The 21,058-nt window shown below is 52.7% G+C and overlaps 6 protein-coding genes across 6 annotated transcripts; 2 read left to right on the plus strand and 4 right to left on the minus strand.

Moving 5' to 3' along the window:
• Positions 1-432: 432 nt before the first annotated feature.
• On the plus strand, positions 433-5,557 carry COCCADRAFT_32179 (uncharacterized protein; the record flags this gene model as incomplete). Its single annotated transcript, XM_007708692.1, has 11 exons — positions 433-563; positions 614-757; positions 789-1,254; positions 1,317-2,093; positions 2,931-3,036; positions 3,106-3,163; positions 3,220-3,358; positions 3,408-3,486; positions 3,542-4,056; positions 4,143-4,618; positions 5,380-5,557. The coding sequence occupies 11 exons, from the start codon at positions 433-435 to the stop codon at positions 5,555-5,557; spliced, it is 3,069 nt and encodes a 1,022-aa protein (XP_007706882.1).
• Positions 5,558-6,799: 1,242 nt separating this feature from the next.
• Positions 6,800-7,408, minus strand: COCCADRAFT_82050 (uncharacterized protein; the record flags this gene model as incomplete). The annotated part of the gene is made up of 1 exon (XM_007708751.1): positions 6,800-7,408. The coding sequence occupies one exon, from the start codon at positions 7,406-7,408 to the stop codon at positions 6,800-6,802; it is 609 nt and encodes a 202-aa protein (XP_007706941.1).
• A 1,591-nt stretch (positions 7,409-8,999) lies between these two features.
• Positions 9,000-12,337, plus strand: COCCADRAFT_82154 (uncharacterized protein; the record flags this gene model as incomplete). Its single annotated transcript, XM_007708752.1, has 2 exons — positions 9,000-9,199; positions 9,256-12,337. 2 exons carry the CDS (start codon positions 9,000-9,002, stop codon positions 12,335-12,337), a joined length of 3,282 nt encoding a protein of 1,093 aa, XP_007706942.1.
• Positions 12,338-12,911: 574 nt separating this feature from the next.
• On the minus strand, positions 12,912-14,627 carry COCCADRAFT_21859 (uncharacterized protein; the record flags this gene model as incomplete). The annotated part of the gene is made up of 1 exon (XM_007708664.1): positions 12,912-14,627. The coding sequence occupies one exon, from the start codon at positions 14,625-14,627 to the stop codon at positions 12,912-12,914; it is 1,716 nt and encodes a 571-aa protein (XP_007706854.1).
• A 683-nt stretch (positions 14,628-15,310) lies between these two features.
• On the minus strand, positions 15,311-16,814 carry COCCADRAFT_21860 (uncharacterized protein; the record flags this gene model as incomplete). Its single annotated transcript, XM_007708665.1, has 2 exons — positions 15,311-16,478; positions 16,537-16,814. The coding sequence occupies 2 exons, from the start codon at positions 16,812-16,814 to the stop codon at positions 15,311-15,313; spliced, it is 1,446 nt and encodes a 481-aa protein (XP_007706855.1).
• A 993-nt stretch (positions 16,815-17,807) lies between these two features.
• Positions 17,808-19,711, minus strand: COCCADRAFT_547 (uncharacterized protein; the record flags this gene model as incomplete). The annotated part of the gene is made up of 2 exons (XM_007708638.1): positions 17,808-19,032; positions 19,080-19,711. The coding sequence occupies 2 exons, from the start codon at positions 19,709-19,711 to the stop codon at positions 17,808-17,810; spliced, it is 1,857 nt and encodes a 618-aa protein (XP_007706828.1).
• Positions 19,712-21,058: the final 1,347 nt, after the last annotated feature.

Here is a 21,058-nt window from a genome sequence, read left to right on the forward strand (position 1 = left end):
TGGCGATGCCCATGAGTAGTTGCGGGGTCAATCACATCATTCCGGGGATTATGACGAATATCCAGTCAACATCTCCAACCTTATCGACTGGATGCCGCACCTGGTTCCTCAGACAAAAATTGTGGGCTCTTGCATTTGTTTCTAGTTTGGTATGCAGGTGCCTCCTGTATGTTGTTCTCGCAATAGTGGGTGTTCATGATGCCATACATGTCCACCACTACGCCTCTCGAACCTTCACGCCTCTGTCATTGCGTGATATATGCTGATAAATACAGTCTTGCACAATATGGACAAAAAACGCAGGGAACTGCAATAAGGTTCGGCAGTGGTTCGTCTCGGGGCTGTTCTGACCGGGGCCAATTGAGGGAATGCGCTCAACCATCGCGGAAAGCCCCAACGACGTCCTTATCTCACCTTAGCAAAATCTCCACCATGGCTCTCCCTTCGAAACGTGTCGCTGTGATCGGTGCAGGTATCAGTGGTGTCGTTGCTGCGGCCCACCTCAAGAAAGAAGACATCGATGTCACCGTCTTTGAGCGAAGTAGTGCTGCAGGAGGCATATGGTAGCTTTCCCAATCATACAAAAATATACTATATACTCACCTCATAGAAGGCTGTACGACGAGCGAAAGCCTCTTGAGCCATTGTATTCAGGAGTGCCAATTTCGAAGACTGGCAGTACATACGCAAGTGAAGAGTCAGAAGATGTGCAAAGGCGGATCCATGCACCACCAGGGCAAGTTCAGATATTTGAAGAGTATGTGTACTCCAAGACTGACTGGAATTAGTCCATGCTATATCGGCTTGAAAAACAATGTAAGCACCCGCTTACTAGAGACCACATTGAACAAGTTTCCGCCTGGAACTGAGGACTATGTGACGCACAATGTTTTAGCAGATTATATACAGGACACTGCCATTGTGACAGGAGTACACGAAGCTACACAGTATGATACGAATGTAAAAAATGTCTGGAAAGATGGCGATTCATGGTCAGTTGAGACGACGACTCTGCAGACAGATAGTACAGGTGTGGAAACGTGGAACACTTCTACTCAGGTTAGTGCTTCCATGACCATACAAACCATGATTCTGACATGCGTACAGAAATTCGACGCTGTAGTCGTTGCTTCAGGACATTACCATGCACCAAGAGTTCCAGATACCCCTGGTTTGGCCGACTGGAAGAAGAGATGGCCAGATAGGGTAGAACATTCGAAGCGCTATAGAAAGCCTGAAAATGCTGAAAACAAGGTATAAATTGAATATGCTAGAGAAAGGATCCTTAGAAGATACTCAGATTAACACTTTAACAGAATTATCTGCTTGTTGGTGGAAGCGTCTCAGCAACGGATATTGCGCGCGAGCTCAGCCCATACGCCAACAAGATTATCCAAAGCCAAAGGAACGGCAAATTCGATCTTCCTCCAGCAATGCTTCCCGAAAATGCCTACCGGGTCGACGAGGTAGTGTCGTACGATGCGCCCAACGCGGATGAATCGAAGCCCTTAGGCCCATCAGAAGCCATACCAGGCACAGTGACTCTCAAATCAGGAGAGAAAATCTGTGACATTCACCATGTTATACTCTGCACAGGATACCACCTTACATTGCCGTTTCTGCCGCAACTTCATTCGGACGACACGCCGGTCGACAAGGCAGACGATACACTGTTGGTGACGGACGGAACACAATTCCACAATTTACACAAAGACATTTTCTACATCAATGATCCTACGCTTGTGTTCGTTGGTGTTCCTTTCTTCACTGCCACCTTCTCCCTGTTCGAGTTCCAAGCCATGGCCGTTGCCAAGGTGCTCTCTGGTCAGGCGAAGCTTCCAAGCCAAGAAGCCATGCGGTCCGAGTACAACGAGAGAATAAAGACAAAAGGCTACGGCAAAGACTTTCACAGTCTACGGGATCAAGAGGCAGAATACGTCAATGACCTTTTAGCCTGGGTCAATGCTGATTTGGAGAAGACGGGCAAAACCAAGCTCAATGGGCACAGCAGTCAATGGCTCAGTCTAAAAGCAGAAATCGTGGCAAGGATGAAGGCATTTTTCACCACGCCGGTCTTGGAAAAGAGGCTTGAAGTAACATGTCTGTAGCAGACTTAGAATGGATTGTATCACGTGACTCTCAATATACAATACACAACATCCCATTCAAACCCAACTGACTCGTCAAAAAGCCACAACAGACATTCAGACCCTCCTTCAACTGCCGTTACATCCATCTGAACATGCACTATTCTGTTGAGCCAATACAGTAAAATCCACGCCCTGTACGAGATGCCTTATCTTTCTCCTCAGGCACGCCATCCGGCTACTCAATGACGCCAACATGTGACCACCAACCCACATCCTCCTCATGCAACCACGGAGTTTCGATCCCACGAAAAATCCACACACGAAAAATCGTAGCACAATTCCGGATATCTTAACCCGAGGCCCAAAGGTGTTGCAACCTGAAGAATGTAACTGGGGGGAAGTGATTACTAGCGCTTTCCAGCCCCAGAAACTATTTCCCACGCGGCCATCGAAACCCCCTGTCAATGTCGACATTTCGTCCCCAGTATGTCGCCTTTTTTGCCTCACGGTCTCGCATCGAAGCGACATGCAACCCACCCCCAGTTTCGCCAGCGGGCCGCGCCTGCCACGAATTCTAGGCGGTAACTGAAGAAAAAAAAGCCGATGTTCTTGCGGAGGCTTGGTTACGCCCAAGCCTAGACCATTGGGAGGTAGCTTGATAAAAGCAGAGCTGGTTGCTTTTACTTTCCCAGTGATACGAGGCTACTTTTTCTTTTCTTTGAGCACGCTGAATATTCTCTTCTGATTGCTGCTGCGACTATGGGAGTCCCCCAAGATGTCTCGGCCACTTTGGTGCCTGCTTCGCCTACCGTCCGGTCTGACGAGGAAGTAACGGCCAAGCCGCATAAATGGTATTATTACCTATGGGATACACTCGACAAGCCAAAGGAGGAACGATGGTTTATGTTTAAGCTTGATGCTGCGTTGTTGACTTTTGCGTCGTTGGGTATGTTTACTTGCTTCTTGTATCTCTGTTTGAGAAAAAGAACGTCGGAACTGACTTTGTTTTGGATAGGTTATTTCATCAAGTATCTTGATCAGATGAATATCAACAGTGCTTTTGTGTCTGGAATGTAGGTTGCGGACTTTGCTTTGATTAGAGGTCTTCCTTTGCTGATGGTTATGCTAGGAAAGAGGATCTTGGGTTATATGGCAATCAACTTAATTACATGCAGACTTGCTGGACGGTGGGATACGTTATTGGGGAGATACCGAGTAACATCATCTTGACCCGTGTTCGACCGTCGATTTGGATTCCCGCTATGGAGGTACGTTGGAACTATGCCCTGTGCAAGTCTCATATACTAACAGTGACAGCTCACATGGGCAGTCCTGACGTTCTGTCTCTGTCGCGCCAAGAACGCAGAAACAATCTACGCTTTACGATTTCTCATCGGTAAGATCTAAATCACCATGACAGAAAAAACCATTCCTAGCTGACTTTACCCCAGGTCTCGCCGAATCTACTTTCTATCCTGGCATGCAATACATAATCGGGTCATGGTACCGCAAAGAAGAACTCGCCAAGCGCTCCTGCATCTTCCACACCAGTGGCGCAATCGCAACCATGTTCTCAGGCTACCTCATGTCCGGCGTCTACAGACTGGACGGCAAAGGCGGCTTCAGAGGCTGGCAATGGCTCTTCATCGTCGACGGCATCATCTCCATCCCCATTGCCCTCATGGGCTTCTTCTTTCTGCCCGACCTCCCCGAAATCTCCAAACCCTTTTACCTGACAAAAGAGGAAGTCAAGTTCGCACAGGAGCGCATGCAGCGCGAGGGCCGCCAAAAACGACAGCCCTATACTCGAGCTAAGATCTGGAAGATCTTTACGTCCTGGCATATTTACGCCCTCGTGTTCCTTTACATCTTTTTCAACAACGGTAACTCGGGCGCGCAGCCTGTGTTCCAGCAGTTTCTCAAGTCGAGTAAGCATCCAAAGTATACCATTACTCAGATCAACACGGTATGTTCTTTCACCCTCCTCCCCTATCATCTCTCCATTCTTGATATAAAATAACGACTTGAAATGCTAATTCCAAACACCAACAGTACCCAACAGTCACCAACGCCGTCCAAGTCGTAACCACCCTCCTCTACGCCTGGACCAGCGACAGCATCCTCAAAGGCTCGCGCTGGCAACCCATAGTCTTCGGCGGCTGCGTAAACATAATGTGCTACGTAAGCCTCGCCATCTGGGACATACCCATCAAATGGAAGTGGGCCTGCTACATCCTAACGGGCTTCGGCGGCGGCATCTCCGGCCTCTGCTACGCCTGGGCACACGAAATATGCACGCATGACAACGAGGAGCGCGCCATTGTGGTGGCTTCTATGAACGAAATGGCATACGTGGTTCAGGCGTGGTTGCCACTCGTCGTGTGGAAGCAGGTCGAGCAGCCGAGGTACCACAAGGGCTTTATTACGGCCGCGTGCTTGAGTTTTATGATGATTGTTACGGCGTTGACGACGCGCGCGCTGCATTTGAGGGAGTTGGGGCAGAGGAGCGAGGCGCGGGAGGAGGGGCAGTATGTTTCTCAGAGTAGTAGTAGTGCTGGAGGCGAGGAAGCTGGATCGGATGTCGATGCGGATCTTGGCTTTAGAAAAGGGACTTGAATGGTGTTTTTTTTCGGTTTGGAAACATGGTACTGAGCGATGTGTATAGTTGGCGGGTGGATGGTGAAAAAAATAGCGATGCTTCTGTTTGATGAGCGTAAAGATAAGTTGATAGAGTAAATTGATAGATATCATGGCAATATGGGCGGTTGGTTTATTCCTCACTGTTCTTGAGCCGAAAGGAATCTGTTCGGATAATCACGTGACCTTGTTCTTCACCCAAGGCCCTGGGACAGCTGTAGTCGGCAATATGGGCTTCTGTGTCGATTACACATCAAGTGAGTATCAACGAGAAAAGTCCGTACGCACAGGCGTGGTATCCAGTCCTCCTAGCTCCAGGGGCAAGCGGCTTGCACAATCATAGTACCAATGGCCAAAGCGCAGAAATTGTACAGCACACAATCGTGATCGTGGCGTTGGAACCAATACATGGCAACAAGACATGCTCGTCTAAATTGGAATAGATTCAATAGCGCCAAAAAAGTGTTGTCCACAACAAAGGATAGCGCGTCTTGTTCGGGTCTAATCTAAAATTTTGGGATGGGGTTCATCCACGTGGTATCCGGACTTTGGTTCGGCTGTGCATGATAGGCATGGTCCTAGGGCAAAGGGGAGGACTAGTAGCTATGCAGGTGAAGCTCCTAATCTCGCATGGCCCCGACTAGCGCCTCAGACTCCTCTTCGTCCTCGACCTTTTCCTCAGAGGCATGCCGATACAGGATGTAATGTTGCACCATGAAGATGATGTCAAAGACGATGGTAATGTTACCAAGGCCAAACTTGACTGGATTGCCAGTGACACCGCTCCAGTCGTTTTCCAGCGCAGAGTCGATGCACAGCTGTGCAAGTGACAGCCAGCCACCGGCAAAGTCCAGTAGCATGGGATAGATGCTCCAGCCAACGGTGGACTTGCGTTTGTAGTTGACCCATGCTTGTGGTATATATTTGAGAAAAACAGTAAGGAGTTTGACGTAGCCAAGAGTGTAGATCTAGATAGGGTGTCGTTAGTAGTGGGCAATCACAATGCAATAAAGACAAGCTTACGACATCGATCCACGCCCATCCTTCAGCGTTATAGCCTCCGTTCTGCCCTTTGAAGCGGACTAGCAGTACAACTGCAAATATGGCAGCGACGCATGCCCACCAGACGGTAAACACAACGCGGCTCACTTTCTGCCTCTTGCCCACTTCAAACCCCCATATGGGCTCGAAAAACTGGCTGTATATGATGAAACACATGACTGCGCCGTGGGCGGCAAACAGAAAATCATTGAATCGCACCGTTGTAACAGGGGCTTCGGGGTGCCGTTGGGCATATTGTGCTTTGATGGTGGGGGAGTAGAGGAACGAGGCGGTGGAGATGGTGTAGCAGGTGAAGCCGAGGACGTTCAAGGTAGGAAAATCGATTGCAAGGCCAAGTGTGGATTTGCGGATGTAGTTGGATATGGGTTGAGGGTAGAAGGACAAGGACCTGAATAGGAGAGTCAGCATGCGAGGTAAGAAGGACCCAGAGCCAGAGAAAGGAACACACCAAGCAAGAAAGTAGGCCCAGCCCAGGACACGCGATATGGCTCGCGCAAAAGCCTCGAGCTCGGGGTTCATGGTTATGATGGCAGCCAGAGTACCTCGCGATTGCGACAGGAAGATAAGCGATGACGAGAGCGAGTGGACGACATAAGCGGCGCTGCCAGTGTCTAGTGTGGCGCCAACATACGACAGAAACGTGCAGAATGGCAGAAGAGAAGAAAAAGCACGAGGGGTTTCAGCGACAGTCGCAAAATAACGTCATTGTTAAGCGGGCGCACCTGATGCTGCGGCGTGTACAGGCCATGTGCGATTGCGATAGCGACGCGGTGGGTGGGTGACCGGGATTGGCCCATGTTCCGAGCGGGTGGGCTATGCATGTGTGTGGATGAACCCGCCGCTGTCTTGCATGCAACGGCTCGCTACTAAATACAGTGACATATGCATACTGACTCTGTTGCACCAATAACCGTCTAGTTTTAATTTCAACTTCACCTCGTATTATTCTAATAAGAAATCGTTTTTCAACGCCACTGTGGTCTACCATGTTCCGAGGCTAAGGCGCAGTCTCACCGGCTTTCAAGGTACAGCTTGATTCCCTCTCCCTGACCTACGAATGAGGCTTGTAAGGCCTCTCCCATGGTGGTTTTGACAACATAAGCCAGAGGCCCACCAAAAACTTCTCTACTCTCATACAGCACGGTTCCATTGCCATAATCAGTAATAGCCTGCCACCTTTCAGCATTCAGCATGACCGAAGGTGGCCAGTACGCCCAGGCTAGCCTTCCCAGGTCGCGTTGTACAGCTGTAACGATCTCTTGTGATGTTTGCGTGTGTAGAGGGTTGTCGGGAGTGTCCTTGTTTACGGGCAGTGGAAGCGAGGGGATCTGAACGCGGAAAAAGAGATTCTTGCCCTCGACAGGCCGTTGTTCAGGCAGTGTGATGTTAAGTGGTGAGGTGACGACTGCATAGCGGACGAATGGATTCCAGGCGGCGTAGTTGGGGAAGTCGGTGAGCAGGTCCCAGACGGCATCGAAGTTAGTGTTGTGGATTTCTATGCGGGTGCCTGCCTCGAAGACGCCTGGTTTGACATCTGGAAGATTGGTGTACTCTGAAAAGGCAGGGCTTGCATAGAGGAAGGAGCAGTAAAGGGCGCTGACGAGAGTGGACTTGAACATGACGAGAGAACAGTTTGGCTTTTTTTTGTCTACCAGAAGACGGGATCAGACGGAATCAAGTACTTTTCAACGTCTTTACGAGGGTGGGGCGCTCGATGGCGGCTGCAGACAGGGTCGGTTACATTGGCGAGATTGCTCGGTTACAGTTCTGAGATTGCTCGCTTGCGTATATAAGCACGTAGTGGCCGGCTCTATACTGCATCAGGAGCATTGGTCCGTCTACATTGCACTGGCATGTCGCTTGCGTGTCAAGAAGAAAGAAAACAGATGTGCATAGGCGAGAGTCGATGACATGAAACGCACTGCAAAGAATACGATTGGAGAGGCAGGAGATGAAGAGTGGAAGAAGAAGTGTAGTGTAGACTAGGCTGGGGGTCGGTCAACCCGAGGGATTGTTATCGATAAGCCTGCAGACAGACTGTTCAGCCACAGATTGTATAGCCACAACTGACGCAGCCACACATTGATGAGCCACGATAGCCCAGCCACACGTGACTTAGCCACGGATAGTTAGTAGGATGGCTACGGATAACCTCGGGCTAAGAGGAGCTTATTGATAAGGAGACGTCTATGCGCAATACAAGGCCACTAGCGTGTAGATGGACACGCCAACAGCATAGTCACAAGAACAAGGCCAACACTTGTATCATGACGGATTCTTGAGACGCGATCGAGACAGGGATGCATACATGTTCCGTAGTAGTAGTTCCAGTAGTATGCGCTGAAGACACGTGACTGCAGCTGACAATGCCATATGCATTTACAGTACGTACTGTACTGTACTCTACACATCATCGTCATGTGGTGCTGAGGCATCAGCCGGCGTCGGAGTGAGCAGTGCAGGTCACGAGCAAGAGGCCAAACAAGGCAATACATAGCATACACAGTCCTACACACGTATTACCATGCAGGACGAGTGGATGCAGCCAAGCCAAGGGTCGAGGGAGCGAATAGAAGGGTGCGGGTGCGGCATGCACATGCACCACCCTGCAGAAGCTCTCGACTGCCCCTCGGTACCTTGGCCTTGACCGACCGCGACAGCGTAGTAGCCGCCGCCGCAAGTATGACTACTGACGACGGCTTGCATATACAACGCCTCAACAACTGCGGGTTGGGAACAAAGGTCGCCGTCGGCTATCGCCCGCCGTCAACAGTCTTGCAAACGCCTGTTGTCCTGTTGAGCTATTTGAGGTGCGCCCCCAGCCTGCGTGCCGTGTGAAGGAGCACCCCCGCCGTCTGGCGATAGTAGCTGCTGATAGATAGATAGCATTCCACATACATCCACCTCAACGCCAGCACAGCCCGAGTCAGCATCCAGGGCTCCTGTGCCGCCATAACACCGCTGCACCGCTGTACGCCTGTCTTGCTGTGCACGCACGCGACTTGCACCCGCACGAGTCGCCAGTCACGGCTGCACATGACGCAACCGCCTCCGTTTAGCCTTCATCCCCACGCCCTGGCCTGCCGCCTGCACCCGTTGCTTCCCTCGACCACCTCTCCTCCACCAAACACGACACACACACTCGCCCACCCTCTACCACCGAGCTAGCGCTCCCCATACACTCTTCCACACGCCTCTCTAGCAGGTTGAATGAGCTCATCGCCCGACACCGTTGCCGACCAGACGCATACGAAGCCTGTTTCAAACCTCACCTACCTGCACAAGCACCAGCCCAAGCCCAGCAAGCAGCACGACAGCCCTCACGCGCGTGGTCGCAACTCCTCGAGACATGAGCTGGGAAGAAGAAATAGGCAGGGTGAACGGGTTACGCGCATCTATCCCAGACAAGTGTACGTGACTTCCCTTGTTGATCCGCCCCTGTGTCAGTGACTCACCACCTCCCCAGAACAACCTCTCCCTCGTCTGCAAAGCGCCTGTCCTCCACCTCTCCACCAACAAACTACAATGCCACCGCTTCCCCCTTGCTGTCGGCCATCGGTGCCACGCGAAACACTGCCGCCCAGTACACTACCGAGTGGGCCAAGTCGGTACCCTTCTTCCCACACCAAGGCTCCCCAGGTAATGGCGCCATAGCTATTGCAAGCTCTCCACCCACCTTCCACAACTCGCCCAGTGGAAGAGAAGGCCTATACCAACACCAAGCCATGTCCAACTCGCCGCCTGGACCACGGCCCCTAAGCCATCCTAACCAATACACAACCTTTGGTGGAAGGATGCAACACTCGCCGGGCAGCGACCGTAGGGCCTCCATCTACTCGCAAAGCGGTCGCACCCCTTCGCACCAGTTTGTTCCCAACCCCCCGCTGCCTCACCAGCCACAAGCCCACTACTACGGCCTGCCCAACCTTGACTTCCTAAGCGCCCCGAGTAGCGGCCTCCAGCCTGGCCAAGGCGGCTGCTTCTGTGGCTTCGACACACTGTCCACGGCCGGGGACGAAGCAGCTCGCTCTGCTGAGAATGTCCTGCTCGTCGGATGTCAAGGCGGTCTCGATGTCTTTCGCGTCGAAAAGAGCAAGATGGACATTGTAGGTCGCCTGGAAGGCCTGCGGGGCGCCGTAATAGGCGCAAAGATTCTGCCCTGGTCATCGCGGAGAGATCCGCTGGCTGCCTCCCGCCCACTTGTTGCACTGATTCTGCACGGTCCAGTCATCAAGGACAGCCAGAATAGCAGTGCAAGTGGCTCCTCTTCGGTCGCCGATGACTCGGCTTCCGATTCGCCCAGCAGGCCATCTTCACGACACGGAAACCATGAAAATGGACAGATCAGCGGTTATCAGACTACCGTTGAGGTTTATTCCCTCAAGGAGAGACGGAGGTTGGCTGTCCTATACAGAACGCCAATGACCCCCCTTACCAGTCCAATCGACAGCCCCATGTTCCAGCCACCACCGCCTGTAGGCGACCTGGTCGTGGACGCAAAGGGAAAGTTTGTCGTGGTTGCTTCTGGCGCAAGTGGCGAGGTGTTCATCTTCGCTCCTTACACAGAAGGTCACTTCGAGTATGCCGAGCGTTTCCGCTGCATCGGCAAGCTGTGGACCTCTGTCCAGAATCGTGAACGAGCTGTGCATTCAAATGGCTCCAGTGCCGCCGATGGAAGCCACGACGAAACTCCACCGGATAAGTATGGCTTACCGGTCTTCTCGCTCTCCGATCGCTGGCTTGCCCTCTCTCCACCGGCATCAAGCTCGCTCTACCCCGTTAACGGGGTGGCATTGACATCGCCCTACTACGAGCGTGCTCCGGGTCTCGCACATCATAGTGTGCCGCCTCAACCATTGCCCAATTGTGCTGTCGATGCACCTAACGAGGCAGGCTTGATCGACAGACTTACCCGTGAAGGAACCCAAGTTGCTATCAAAGGCGCACGCTGGGCTACTGAAAAGGGAATGCAGGCGATCAAAAGCTACATGAACAAGGGCCAGCAAGGCAATGGTGTCTCGCACAACCAAGATCCAATGCAGCACTACTTTCCACCTACACACGGCTACAGCCAGGCTCAACCCAGGCAAGAAGCCGCTGTCATCTCAGTCTTTGATCTACAAAAACTGCTAGATGCAGAAGAGACCAGAAGCAAGAGTGCTCTCCAGCCTGTTGCAACTGTCCCAGCCGCCTTGGGATGTAGCTTTCTTTCCTTTTCCCCTAGCGGTCTGATGCTCATGTCGGTGAGCAAGAAGGGTGACTATCAAGACGTTTGGGATCTGAAGCGTATGCATTTCCGACGAGCGCGCAAGACAGTGAGGGAGCAGCCTATAGGACCGCATGTTCGGCAGGTTGCTCGATTCACCCGCATGACCGTCGCGAATGTCATTGATGTAGTATGGTCTGCTCCTAGAGCCGACAGGTTGGCAGTGATTACCGACAAAGGAACGGTGCACATGTTTCCTATGCCGGCATCCGCATTCCAATGGCCACCTGCTAGGCGGACTCGACCAGTGGCCCAGCCAGCTCAGCCTAAGGAATCCACTCCTCCCAACGGATCTACTGGCGCAGTCAACTCAGCAATGCAAGCCATCAATAGCGCCAGGCCCTGGTTTGATGCTGTGCGGACAAGAACCAACAGTGGTTCACGTTTCAGTCTCAGTGGTCTTGCTGTAACACCTGTTGTGAGCGCCAAATCTGGCAAAGCTGTAGCCGCTGGGGTGGGCAAGTCGATTAACAACATTCGGCATGCGGGTGACAATAAATTGACGCTCCCATCCTCTTCCAGCGGTATCAAACCCTACAGTGTTCGTTGGTTGTCTGGAAGGGGTCGTGGCTCAATCGCATTGGTTTCTGGCGGTGTACTTCAGATCTGGCGGGTCCAGATGCGACCTGCTGCCGGCAAAGGGAAATCGGGCAACACGGCCACAATTACCAAGAAGAAAGCCGTAGAGTTTGGGCTAGCTCCCATTCCAGACATATCCCTCCCACCGGCGGTCACAGAGCAGATTATGCCGCAACCTGGAGACCCAGAGCCAAGCCAGGAGTGCTATGGAGACTGGTTGCCACGAAGCTTGCCATGTCACAAACCTGCCGGGCCAACTCTTGCGCCGCTCAGTTTCTCCGAGATTGAGACCAACCCGCCTTACCAGCCTTTCTATACGGACAAGCGCGTGACGAGGTTTGTTTACGCAAGGCAGGTGTCAGAGGTTCATGGCAGCGCCAGTGAGTACCAGCCAACACTTCCCGAACTGGTCTCGGACCTCCACCACGACGACTCATCACCCTGGCTATTTGGTGAAAGCGTAGAGGCGACACGACTCTCCTCGCCTGTGGCGCCAGCCTACGACTCGGGCGAAGACGATATCACTGGAGTTGCTGCCAGGATTGAGAACAAGCTTGTGCTGCGAGATGGCGAAGAAGAGGTAGAACAAGTTGTCGTGACCACCAGACGACGACGAATTAAGAAAGATGGCATCAACGGCGGTGAAGAAGGTTTCTTCGAAGATGACTGCGAGGTTCTTGATTTTGCAGAGGATAGGGTGTGATTGATAAAAAGAAAAAGAAAACCCACATATTGCCTGGACCAGCCGCTTTTAACAGTCGCTACCACGTTGGGGAGATATTGCGCTTTGGGGCAAAGGCGTTCGCTTGGAACAGGCGCTAACGGCTTGCTGTTGTTGTTGTGTTCTTAAGTACACCCTTGTTCTTTTTTTAACTAGTTTTATTTCCCCGGCATCCCCTCCCTCCTTCCGAGCCTTTTAATCTAGAATCTTTTTGCATTATATCAGGATACCACATAACCAGCCAAGATAGCTTTTTTGCGTATTGCAACACATGCTACGTACAGATAGATGATCGCGAAAGACCAATTCAACACCGCTTTTTACGAGATCGACTGTGCAAAAAATAAAAAGTGTGTTTCTTTGCCTTGTGTTTTGTCTTGGGTTCGAAGATATGAAAGAAAGAGAGAGAGAGAGAACAAGGGGGGTGGGGGGGTATCTAATATTCATTCCTCATCATTATCTAATCCTATCCCAACTTTCCTTTTTCCCTCCCACAGAACTCAAAGAAAAACACACAGACACACAGCCGTAGAAAAGGAAGAAAAAAAAGTCTTGATCAGCGGCGCAAAAACATGTTATAACTCGGACTATCCGTCACCTCCTTATACGGATACCCGATATCCTTGAGAAACGCCGTCAACTTCTCGCTCTCACCCTCCTGACACTGGATGCCGGCGAGAATCTTTGCGACATCGCCGCCGTAATTCCTATAGTGGAACAGGCTAATATTCATACCTGGCTGGAGGGTATTGAGGAACTTGTAGAGAGCGCCGCCGCGCTCGGGAAACTCAAACATGAACATGTGTTCGTTTGCTGCGTCGCTGCGGCCGCCGACGAGGTAGCGGATGTGGCTTTTGACGAGTTCATCTTTTGAGAGATCGTGCGCTATCATTCCCTCTGCGGCGAGGCGATTGATGAGATCGGGTAAGTCGCGGGAGCGGGTTGCAGCTTTGAGTTCTACGCCTACGAGGATCTGTGCCGAGTCTGGGCTGGAGTAGCGGTAGCTGAATTCGGTGACGGCCATGGGGTGGATGACTGAGACGAGGGTGGCAAAGGCGCCTGGGGATTCGGGGATGGAGACGGAGAGGATGGCTTCTTTGTTTTCGCCGATTGCGGCGCGCTCGGCGACGAAGCGGAGGCGGTCAAAATTCATGTTTGCGCCGCTGGCGATGGCGATGAGGCTGCGGTTGCGGTCGGGCGAAGGGTTGCGTGAGACCCATTTTTTGAGGCCGGCGAGGGCGAGGGCGCCCGCGGGCTCGACGATGGAGCGTGTGTCTTCGAACATGTCTTTGATGGCGGCGCAGGTCTCGTCCGTGGTGACTTGGACGACTTCGTCGACGACTTCCTGGCAGATGCGGAATGTTTCTTCGCCTACGGTTTTGACGGCTGCGCCATCGGCGAAGAGACCGACGTCTTTGAGGACTACACGTTTGCCTGCTTTGAGCGATTCCACCATGGCGTTGGCGTCGTACTGCTCCACTCCTATGATCTTGACGTGCGGTGCAATGCGCTTGATATAGACGCCTACTCCGGCGATCAAGCCGCCTCCGCCCACGCAGCAAAACACTGCCTTGAGATCTTGCAGGTTGGTTTGTCGTAGAAGCTCCATGCCGACAGTACCCTGGCCCGCAATGACATAGGGATCATCAAAAGGCGGTATAGAAATGAGTCCATGCAGTTTCTCCAACCTCGATGCCTCTGCTTTCGCAGCATCAAAGTCTGCCCCGTGAAGTATAACAGAGCCACCCAGCCTCGAGACATTCTTGTGCTTGATATCTGGTGTGCCCGAGGGCATGACAATAGTTGCTGGAATCTTGAGCTTGCGAGCAGAGTACGCAACGCCCTGGGCGTGGTTTCCAGCACTACATGCCACGACGCCTCTCCACCGCTCCTTGGGCTCCAAATGTGCCATCTTGTTGTATGCGCCCCGCAGCTTGAAACTGAAGACGGGCTGTAGATCCTCGCGTTTGAGCAAGACATTGCATTCTAGCCGGTTGCTGAGATTGATTGCGGGCGTCAATGGCGTTTCCTGGACGACCTCGTAGACGCGGGATGTGAGGATAAGGCGCAGGTAGTCGGGGTATCCATTTGGGAGCAGGAATGCTTCGGGTATCACGCTCTGTGTCTTTGAAGTGTTTGGTTCCGAGGGCGGGCTTGGATTTGCGCTGTATTCGGTGAGAGCAAAGCCATTCCTCGGTGTACGAGGTGTGGCAATGCCATTGGCAATGGCTTCAGGCGTTGTCGGCCGTGAGTAGTCAGGTACTGTTGCCATTGCGTGTGTGTGGTTGAAGTGTGTGTAACGTCGGTGTAGACATTTTTATTTTTTGGGAAAGCTATGAGTGACTCCGCCTGTATCGGAGACAGGGATGTCAAGCACGTTGCTATGGTGGGGCGGGGATCCGAGGTGGGGTAAGGGCCTGTTCACTTTCGTATCCGTAGGGCGTGTTCGGTTCAACTCCGTTTTCCGTTTACTAACCGCATCTGTTAGGCGTTTTGGAGGTATAAAACGGAGACGAAAAAGGAAAAGTGAACAAGCCCCAACTCTCTGACCTCACTTCATTTCAATTTTGACTAGACATCACGCCCAAATGGTTACCATCATCTGTGTGTTCAAACCGCTCTGACAATTCTAATCTATCTTCCACTCCTTGTCATTCCTGTACATCGCCTTTCTGATCGGACATGAGATCCCAATATCGAATGGTGCATCTTAGGACTATGGACACAGCATCTCGATCATCTTGATGACATGATTTGATAGTAGCAGCTGGGACAATGTTTGTTATTCTCGCTTTGTGTAAATTACCCGTATATTTGAATCCACATATGATATCCTAGAACCGTATTATCATGATATCGAGACTATACTCTTCCGTAGTATAAGAAATGCCTCTAGGTCCATTCGCCTCGTACCTGCATGCTCCTCCATCAAACAAGGATCCACTCATAACCCCATCACCCCTTACAAAACGCCACCACCTTCTCCGCCCCCCTTCCCACAAGCCCATCCACATACTTCAGAAAAACCTCCACATCAAGCATATCCACACTCCCCTGCTTCCACCCAAGACTCGGATTCGAACTTCTCAACACCCGTCCACCCCAAAGAATCCTCAAAAACCATTTCTTCTCCTCCCCACCTCCCCTCTTATAAACCTCAAACGCAACCTCCGACCCCATCCCCACCCAAACCATCTGCTCGACCTGTAAAAAGCTCAAGAGACGCGCCAGAGACCCGTCATGCGCCACGTTATGGCGATATATAATATCGGAGTGGCCCGCCACGGCAGCACGGATGTGACTTGCGAGTTCGGCCAGAAAAACGCCGTAGGAGGCTGCAGCAGCCTGCAGCGACTGCGGCGCATCACGGTAGATGAAGGAGTACTCGTACTGACCAAGTCTGTAGACTGCATCTGCGTGGCGCTGGTCGATGCACAAGCTGGGGTCGGTGATATTGCACGGTAGAGGCTTGGCGTGGCACTGGCGGGCAGACAGATTGTCGTAGTAGTGGTCGAACCAATTGTGCCATTCTGCGGAGGAGGGTGGCACGCCGCTGACTGTGTCGAGGGCTTTGAAGAGCGGGGCTGTGGCGGAGAGGTGGGCAGTCCAGTTTGCGGCGGAGCTGCCGACGCCGTAGGTGCTGTAGAGTTTGGAGGCTGCGGGACAGGAGTAGGATGGTGCGAGGGAGTCGATGTCGCTGGGTTGGACTTGGAGAGGGACGCTTTCCTCGGGGTTGTACATTCCTTGTATGAGCATGCCGGCGACTTGGCTGGTGATGACGTTGTTGGAGACGCGGTATGTGACTTTGGTGTCGATTTGGGAGGGTAGGAAACCTAGCAGTTCGTGGTAGACGCCGTAGAGATCTTTTCCGTGCTGCCACGAGTCTTCGAGGCCTTCAAGTGTGATTTGAGGAAATTGGCATGAGCCGTTGAAACCTGCTTGCGCAAAGGGATTCACCGGGTCGGTGTATACACTCCAGTATGTTGATGCGGAAGTCTTGTTAGACGTAGAATCGAGAGGCTCTCCATAGTAGAAAAGGCCTTGATCTTTGCACTCCCAGCGGTACGACTCTCGTGGGAATGTATTCGAAGCATATGGTGTACGTTTGTGGTGACGATGAATGCTTTTTTATTCTTCTGTAAGTTATCACTATTTTTGTCAATACAGATAGACGTACTCACACCTCTACATAGACCAGTTCAAACTCGTCATCAGCTTTTACGTATTCTTCTTTGCGCACGTGAGGCATGTTGCACCAGTTGTAAGTGCCATATTCAACGCCAGCTGGTAACTGCGAGCTGTTGAATATGAAGCCATTCGTTCCAGTACCGTTTAGAATTTGGTCAAGATTGTTGATCCAGCTTTTCTTGGGTGGGTACCATCCCAAGTCTACCTCTGTTGCTGATACCGAAGTAGCGATGCTTGCGAGCATCAATGTGATATAGTTGCGTGAGGCCATGCCGATGCTGAATGACAAGAGATGGGCGAGCACGAAGGTGGTGCAGGTTGCAACAAGCACGGAAGAGATGCAGAGGACTACATACCGCATTGTTTATATCGCAGTTTATCAAGACGCGATATCGGGAATCATTGCAGAAAACAGAACGTCTCGTCATCGGCAGCAAGCGCTAGTAGGAGGTACTTCTTGGAGGATTCGCGCACGCGTCGAAGACTGCCGTCGCGATTGGTCCACTGGAGAAGGAAGCGGGTTCATCGTCCGTCCCACTCCGGAATTGACCAAACATGGTGCTGTACCCAACCACGCTCCACACATTCTCCAACTATTCTTTACCAAAGGAACCAAAAAGTCCAACTTAAAAGGCACGAACGCGGTATTGTTGCAACGTCGATCCGCCAATGTCAGCAATACAAACTTTTCGCACAAGACTCCGAGTCAAGTTAAAGTCTAAGTCGAGTCAAAGTCAAAGTCAAGTAGCAAAGAAGTAAAAACTTTGACATTTCCTCAAACACTCAACCCCTCCAATTGCCACGTAAAAAAGCAATCGCTAAATACAGTTTGGAACTACCTCATCAATAAAAGCTACGCTCAGCGCCAAGTTTAACCACCCGGATCCCTCTTGCAAAGAGGAAACGGTATGGGAAGAGCATGAATCTAAGGGGTACTAAACAATCGAAAGGGGGTATGCGCAATATTGAAGTCAAACTCAGATAAACAGACAAATAAAAGACAAAGGAGTATCAAACATAGTCGACATAGGAAAAAGGTATGTGCCAAGCTCAACTATACACATGCACCTTGTGAAATGCGTACGATTTGAAAGTATAACATGCTCGGCACGTCCAGGTGCTTGTTTCCTCAAACATGCACTGTTGGATAAATGCTGTTTTTTTGGATAATGGAGACTGGCAGTGTTGCGGTCCAACGACGTACCAGCGCGGATTCTTGTTGATTTCACAGACTGCTGTTTTTGCTTCTAGAGCAGATGGTCGATTAAAAGGCACCGGGTCGGTATGGGCGATACTCGCGACCTTCTGCGCTGACTGCGCGGCCGTTGGTAGCAGGGACTGAAAGTTGTCTCGATGTTGGTCCGTCTGCAGTAACGACGCGACGCCTGCCCTTTTCGAGTCGTGTAGTCCTCCAGCTCTCATACCACTGCTCGCGGCTGGCTTCACGGAGCTCAGAACGCCAATCGCTAAAGACGCTTTCCCTGAGCTTGACGAAATCGCAATGCTCTGGGTTGTAGGGATCGGCAAAACCCCAAGGAAACCTACGCCCAACAACCTCGGGGTCATAAGGATCCGGCGAGATGATGCTGAGAGGCAGGAAAGGTGTTTCGGTGCTTTCGCTGTGAATCGACGCAGCCATGGCAGACGGCTTGCGGCTGTGGTTCCTGCTACCATTTGGCGCCGACGCCGAAGGTGATTGGGATTTGGTGGACGACGCAGACGAAGCAATTGAGCGTGCGGCTTCGGAAGAAGAGCGTTCGAGGATCTTGTTCAGCATCTCGGACTTTTGTTCGCCGTCAGACGAGTGCTCATACTCATCCTCGTCGCGCTCGTCGAGTCGGTCCTCATCATCATCCTCGTCATCACCCAACTCGAGATTCAAAGCCTCGAGTGGGTCCAACTTGGATCGTTTGATTGTGTCCCACACCGTCTTCTTGAGATAGCGCATGTGGGCACCAGTAATGGTGTCTGCCTTGCTGATGACTGGAATCACGGTGGTCCTTGTTTGGAGCTCGCGGAGCACATTGAGATCCAGATTCTCGTCCAGGCCTCCAAAAATGGCACTGCCGGCATTGACGATGTTGACATTCTTGCGGGCCTCGGCAATGTTCTGATCCAAACGGATGGGATCCAACAAGAGAAAGACGCAGTGGATATGCGTGTCCTTTGCTCCTGGGGAACGGACAACCTTTTGCTCTTCACTGAAAGTGTCCTCAAACTTGGATTCGAGGAAGGTGGTGATCAGAGGCAGCTGGAAGTCGACAATGTTCTTTTCGAGGCCCTCGGAGTCCCAGAGGGTGACGCCCACTCTCTCGCCATCGACTTCGGTCTCGAGAAACTGCGAGGTGAAGGGCGAATCATCACCACCAACGGCAGTCGCGGGTGGAGAAGGAGTACGCGGTCGCTTGCTAGCGGGAAGCGCGAGGGCGGTGCGCAGGAACTCGATGAAGGCGGACTTGCCGGAGCCCTTTGTGCCAATAACAAGGATGCTGAAACATGGTTAGCTAGCGTAAATGAAGAGATGGTGGTGACATACTTGAATGGTGTGGGATCCTTCCTCCTGCGCACGCGGCGAGGGCTGTTGACGTTGGTGGCCTGGGTACTGGCATAGCTGTAGCGGCCGCGGTTGGTCATGCTCTCGGTCCTGGGGTATGGATCAATGTCGGCAGGCAATGGAGGTGAAGGGCCGGCGGGCATGTTGGGCTGGCGAGCCACCTTGGAAGGATCAACCGAGGGCCGGCTGAAGTTGAAGGCATTGGGGTTGTAGGCGCCGACCTTGTTGGAGACAATGGCGACCGAGTCTGGACGGTAGGTATCCTCGCCGCCGAACGTGGCAATCTGGGGCAGGGCCGAGTGCGAGGGCAGGCGGGGCGGCTGGGTGGGGAGCATACTGGCCTCGCGCTGCCTGCGCAAAGCCTCCTCCTGGGCGAGGGCCTTTTGCTTGCGGCTCATTTTTGCTCCAGAGGTGCTTCTGCTGGCGCTGCTACCACGAGTCTCTGAGGAGCTCTTCCCGCTGGCTCTGCGCAGAAAGTTGAAGCTGGTCCTGCGTGTTCCGGACTGGTTGTCGACAGATGAGAGCGAAGGACGAGCAGCAGTGTCGGGCGAGTCTTCCTTGTGTGGCGAGGGATTGGAGGAGTTGAGAGCGGCAGTGTCCGTAGTAGAAGCCATGGTGGGCGGAGGGGGGGGGTGTCTTAATATCAGCGGCTCAGTGGTTGCGCGCGTGGTTAATCTTAGTAACGGAGAGTGAGAGGACTCGTGGGTGGGCAGTCAGTCGGAAGAGAGAGCTAGCTTCCCTATGCCAGACAGGGTCAAGAGATTGGGTCGACGAAATGGCGTCGACAGAAATTGAAATTGGAGGAGGGAGCGGCCGCCTGTGTGGCCAGGTTAGCAGTCTGCTCCAACGCGTATCCCATGGCGCGTGCGGGACAGAGACCAGGGTGTGGGTCAGAGGAGTCGGAGGGACGTCTGCGTATGTACGTACTAACCTTAATATCCGACACTACTGCAGGGACGACGATATTGGGGGCCAGGTGGTGGTGGCAGCCCCGGATTCTGCAACAGCAAAAGAAACAAGGGACAGCAAGGAGCGACCTGACGTGCTTGCGGATGCTAGTAGGGCTGAGGGAGGAGTGCGGCAAAAGCAAATGAGTGCAGGGCAGCGTGGACGAGGCAAGGCATGGCATGAGAGGGAGGGAGCCGAGGAAAGGGCTGAAATGGGACTGGACTGGACTTGGACTGGACTTGGGCTGGCCGTGACTGGCACTGGCACTGGCACTGGCACTGGCACTGGCACTGGCACTGGCACTGGCACTGGGCGCGCTGCGGGAAATGGCAGATGCAGATACAACGCCCGACGAGGGTGGCACGCACACCCGGTCTCAATGCGAAACCGCTTGCTTGCTGACGGCATTGATTGGGCAAATGCAAGTATAATTTGCACTTTGCACCCACGGCTGGCCGACGACAGATGACATGGATGCCGATCCACGACGGGCCAGTCATTCTAGCCGAGGCGATGGCGCGATGGATGCGCTGGATGGGCAGGGCCAGCAGTTGGAGTCGAGGTGTGTAAATGTGTGAATAGGGGGCTCGCCCTAGCCCGACGATCCTCACACGCCACGGCGCAGCAGCACCACAAGCCAAGTGTTCTTCTGACGGCGAGTGCGTGAATGCTCCCCATCGCCATGCTGCCTGTGCAGAGACGTCAAATGCCTTGTATCTCAGTGTGCGCACGCATGTGTTTGCATTCAGAACTATGCACGTGTCAGAAACCATGGCCAGTCGGGGGCCTGCGCCACACCAACACCATCCACACAACACACGGCCTCTGCTCGACGGCACACTCTCGCCGAACCCTGCGCCTATCGATATCCTACCCCGCAATCACACGGTTCACCACGTTGGACCTTTCTTTTCTTTTTACTCCCCCGCCCGTGCCCCCGGTACCATTGCCATTGACTTGCGCCCAGCAGCATCGCCCGTGGCGCCGCCATCTTCTTATCCTGACTACCATGT

Source organism: Bipolaris zeicola (genome assembly GCF_000523435.1).
Source record: "Bipolaris zeicola 26-R-13 unplaced genomic scaffold scaffold_3, whole genome shotgun sequence".
Lineage (NCBI taxonomy): Eukaryota > Fungi > Ascomycota > Dothideomycetes > Pleosporales > Pleosporaceae > Bipolaris > Bipolaris zeicola.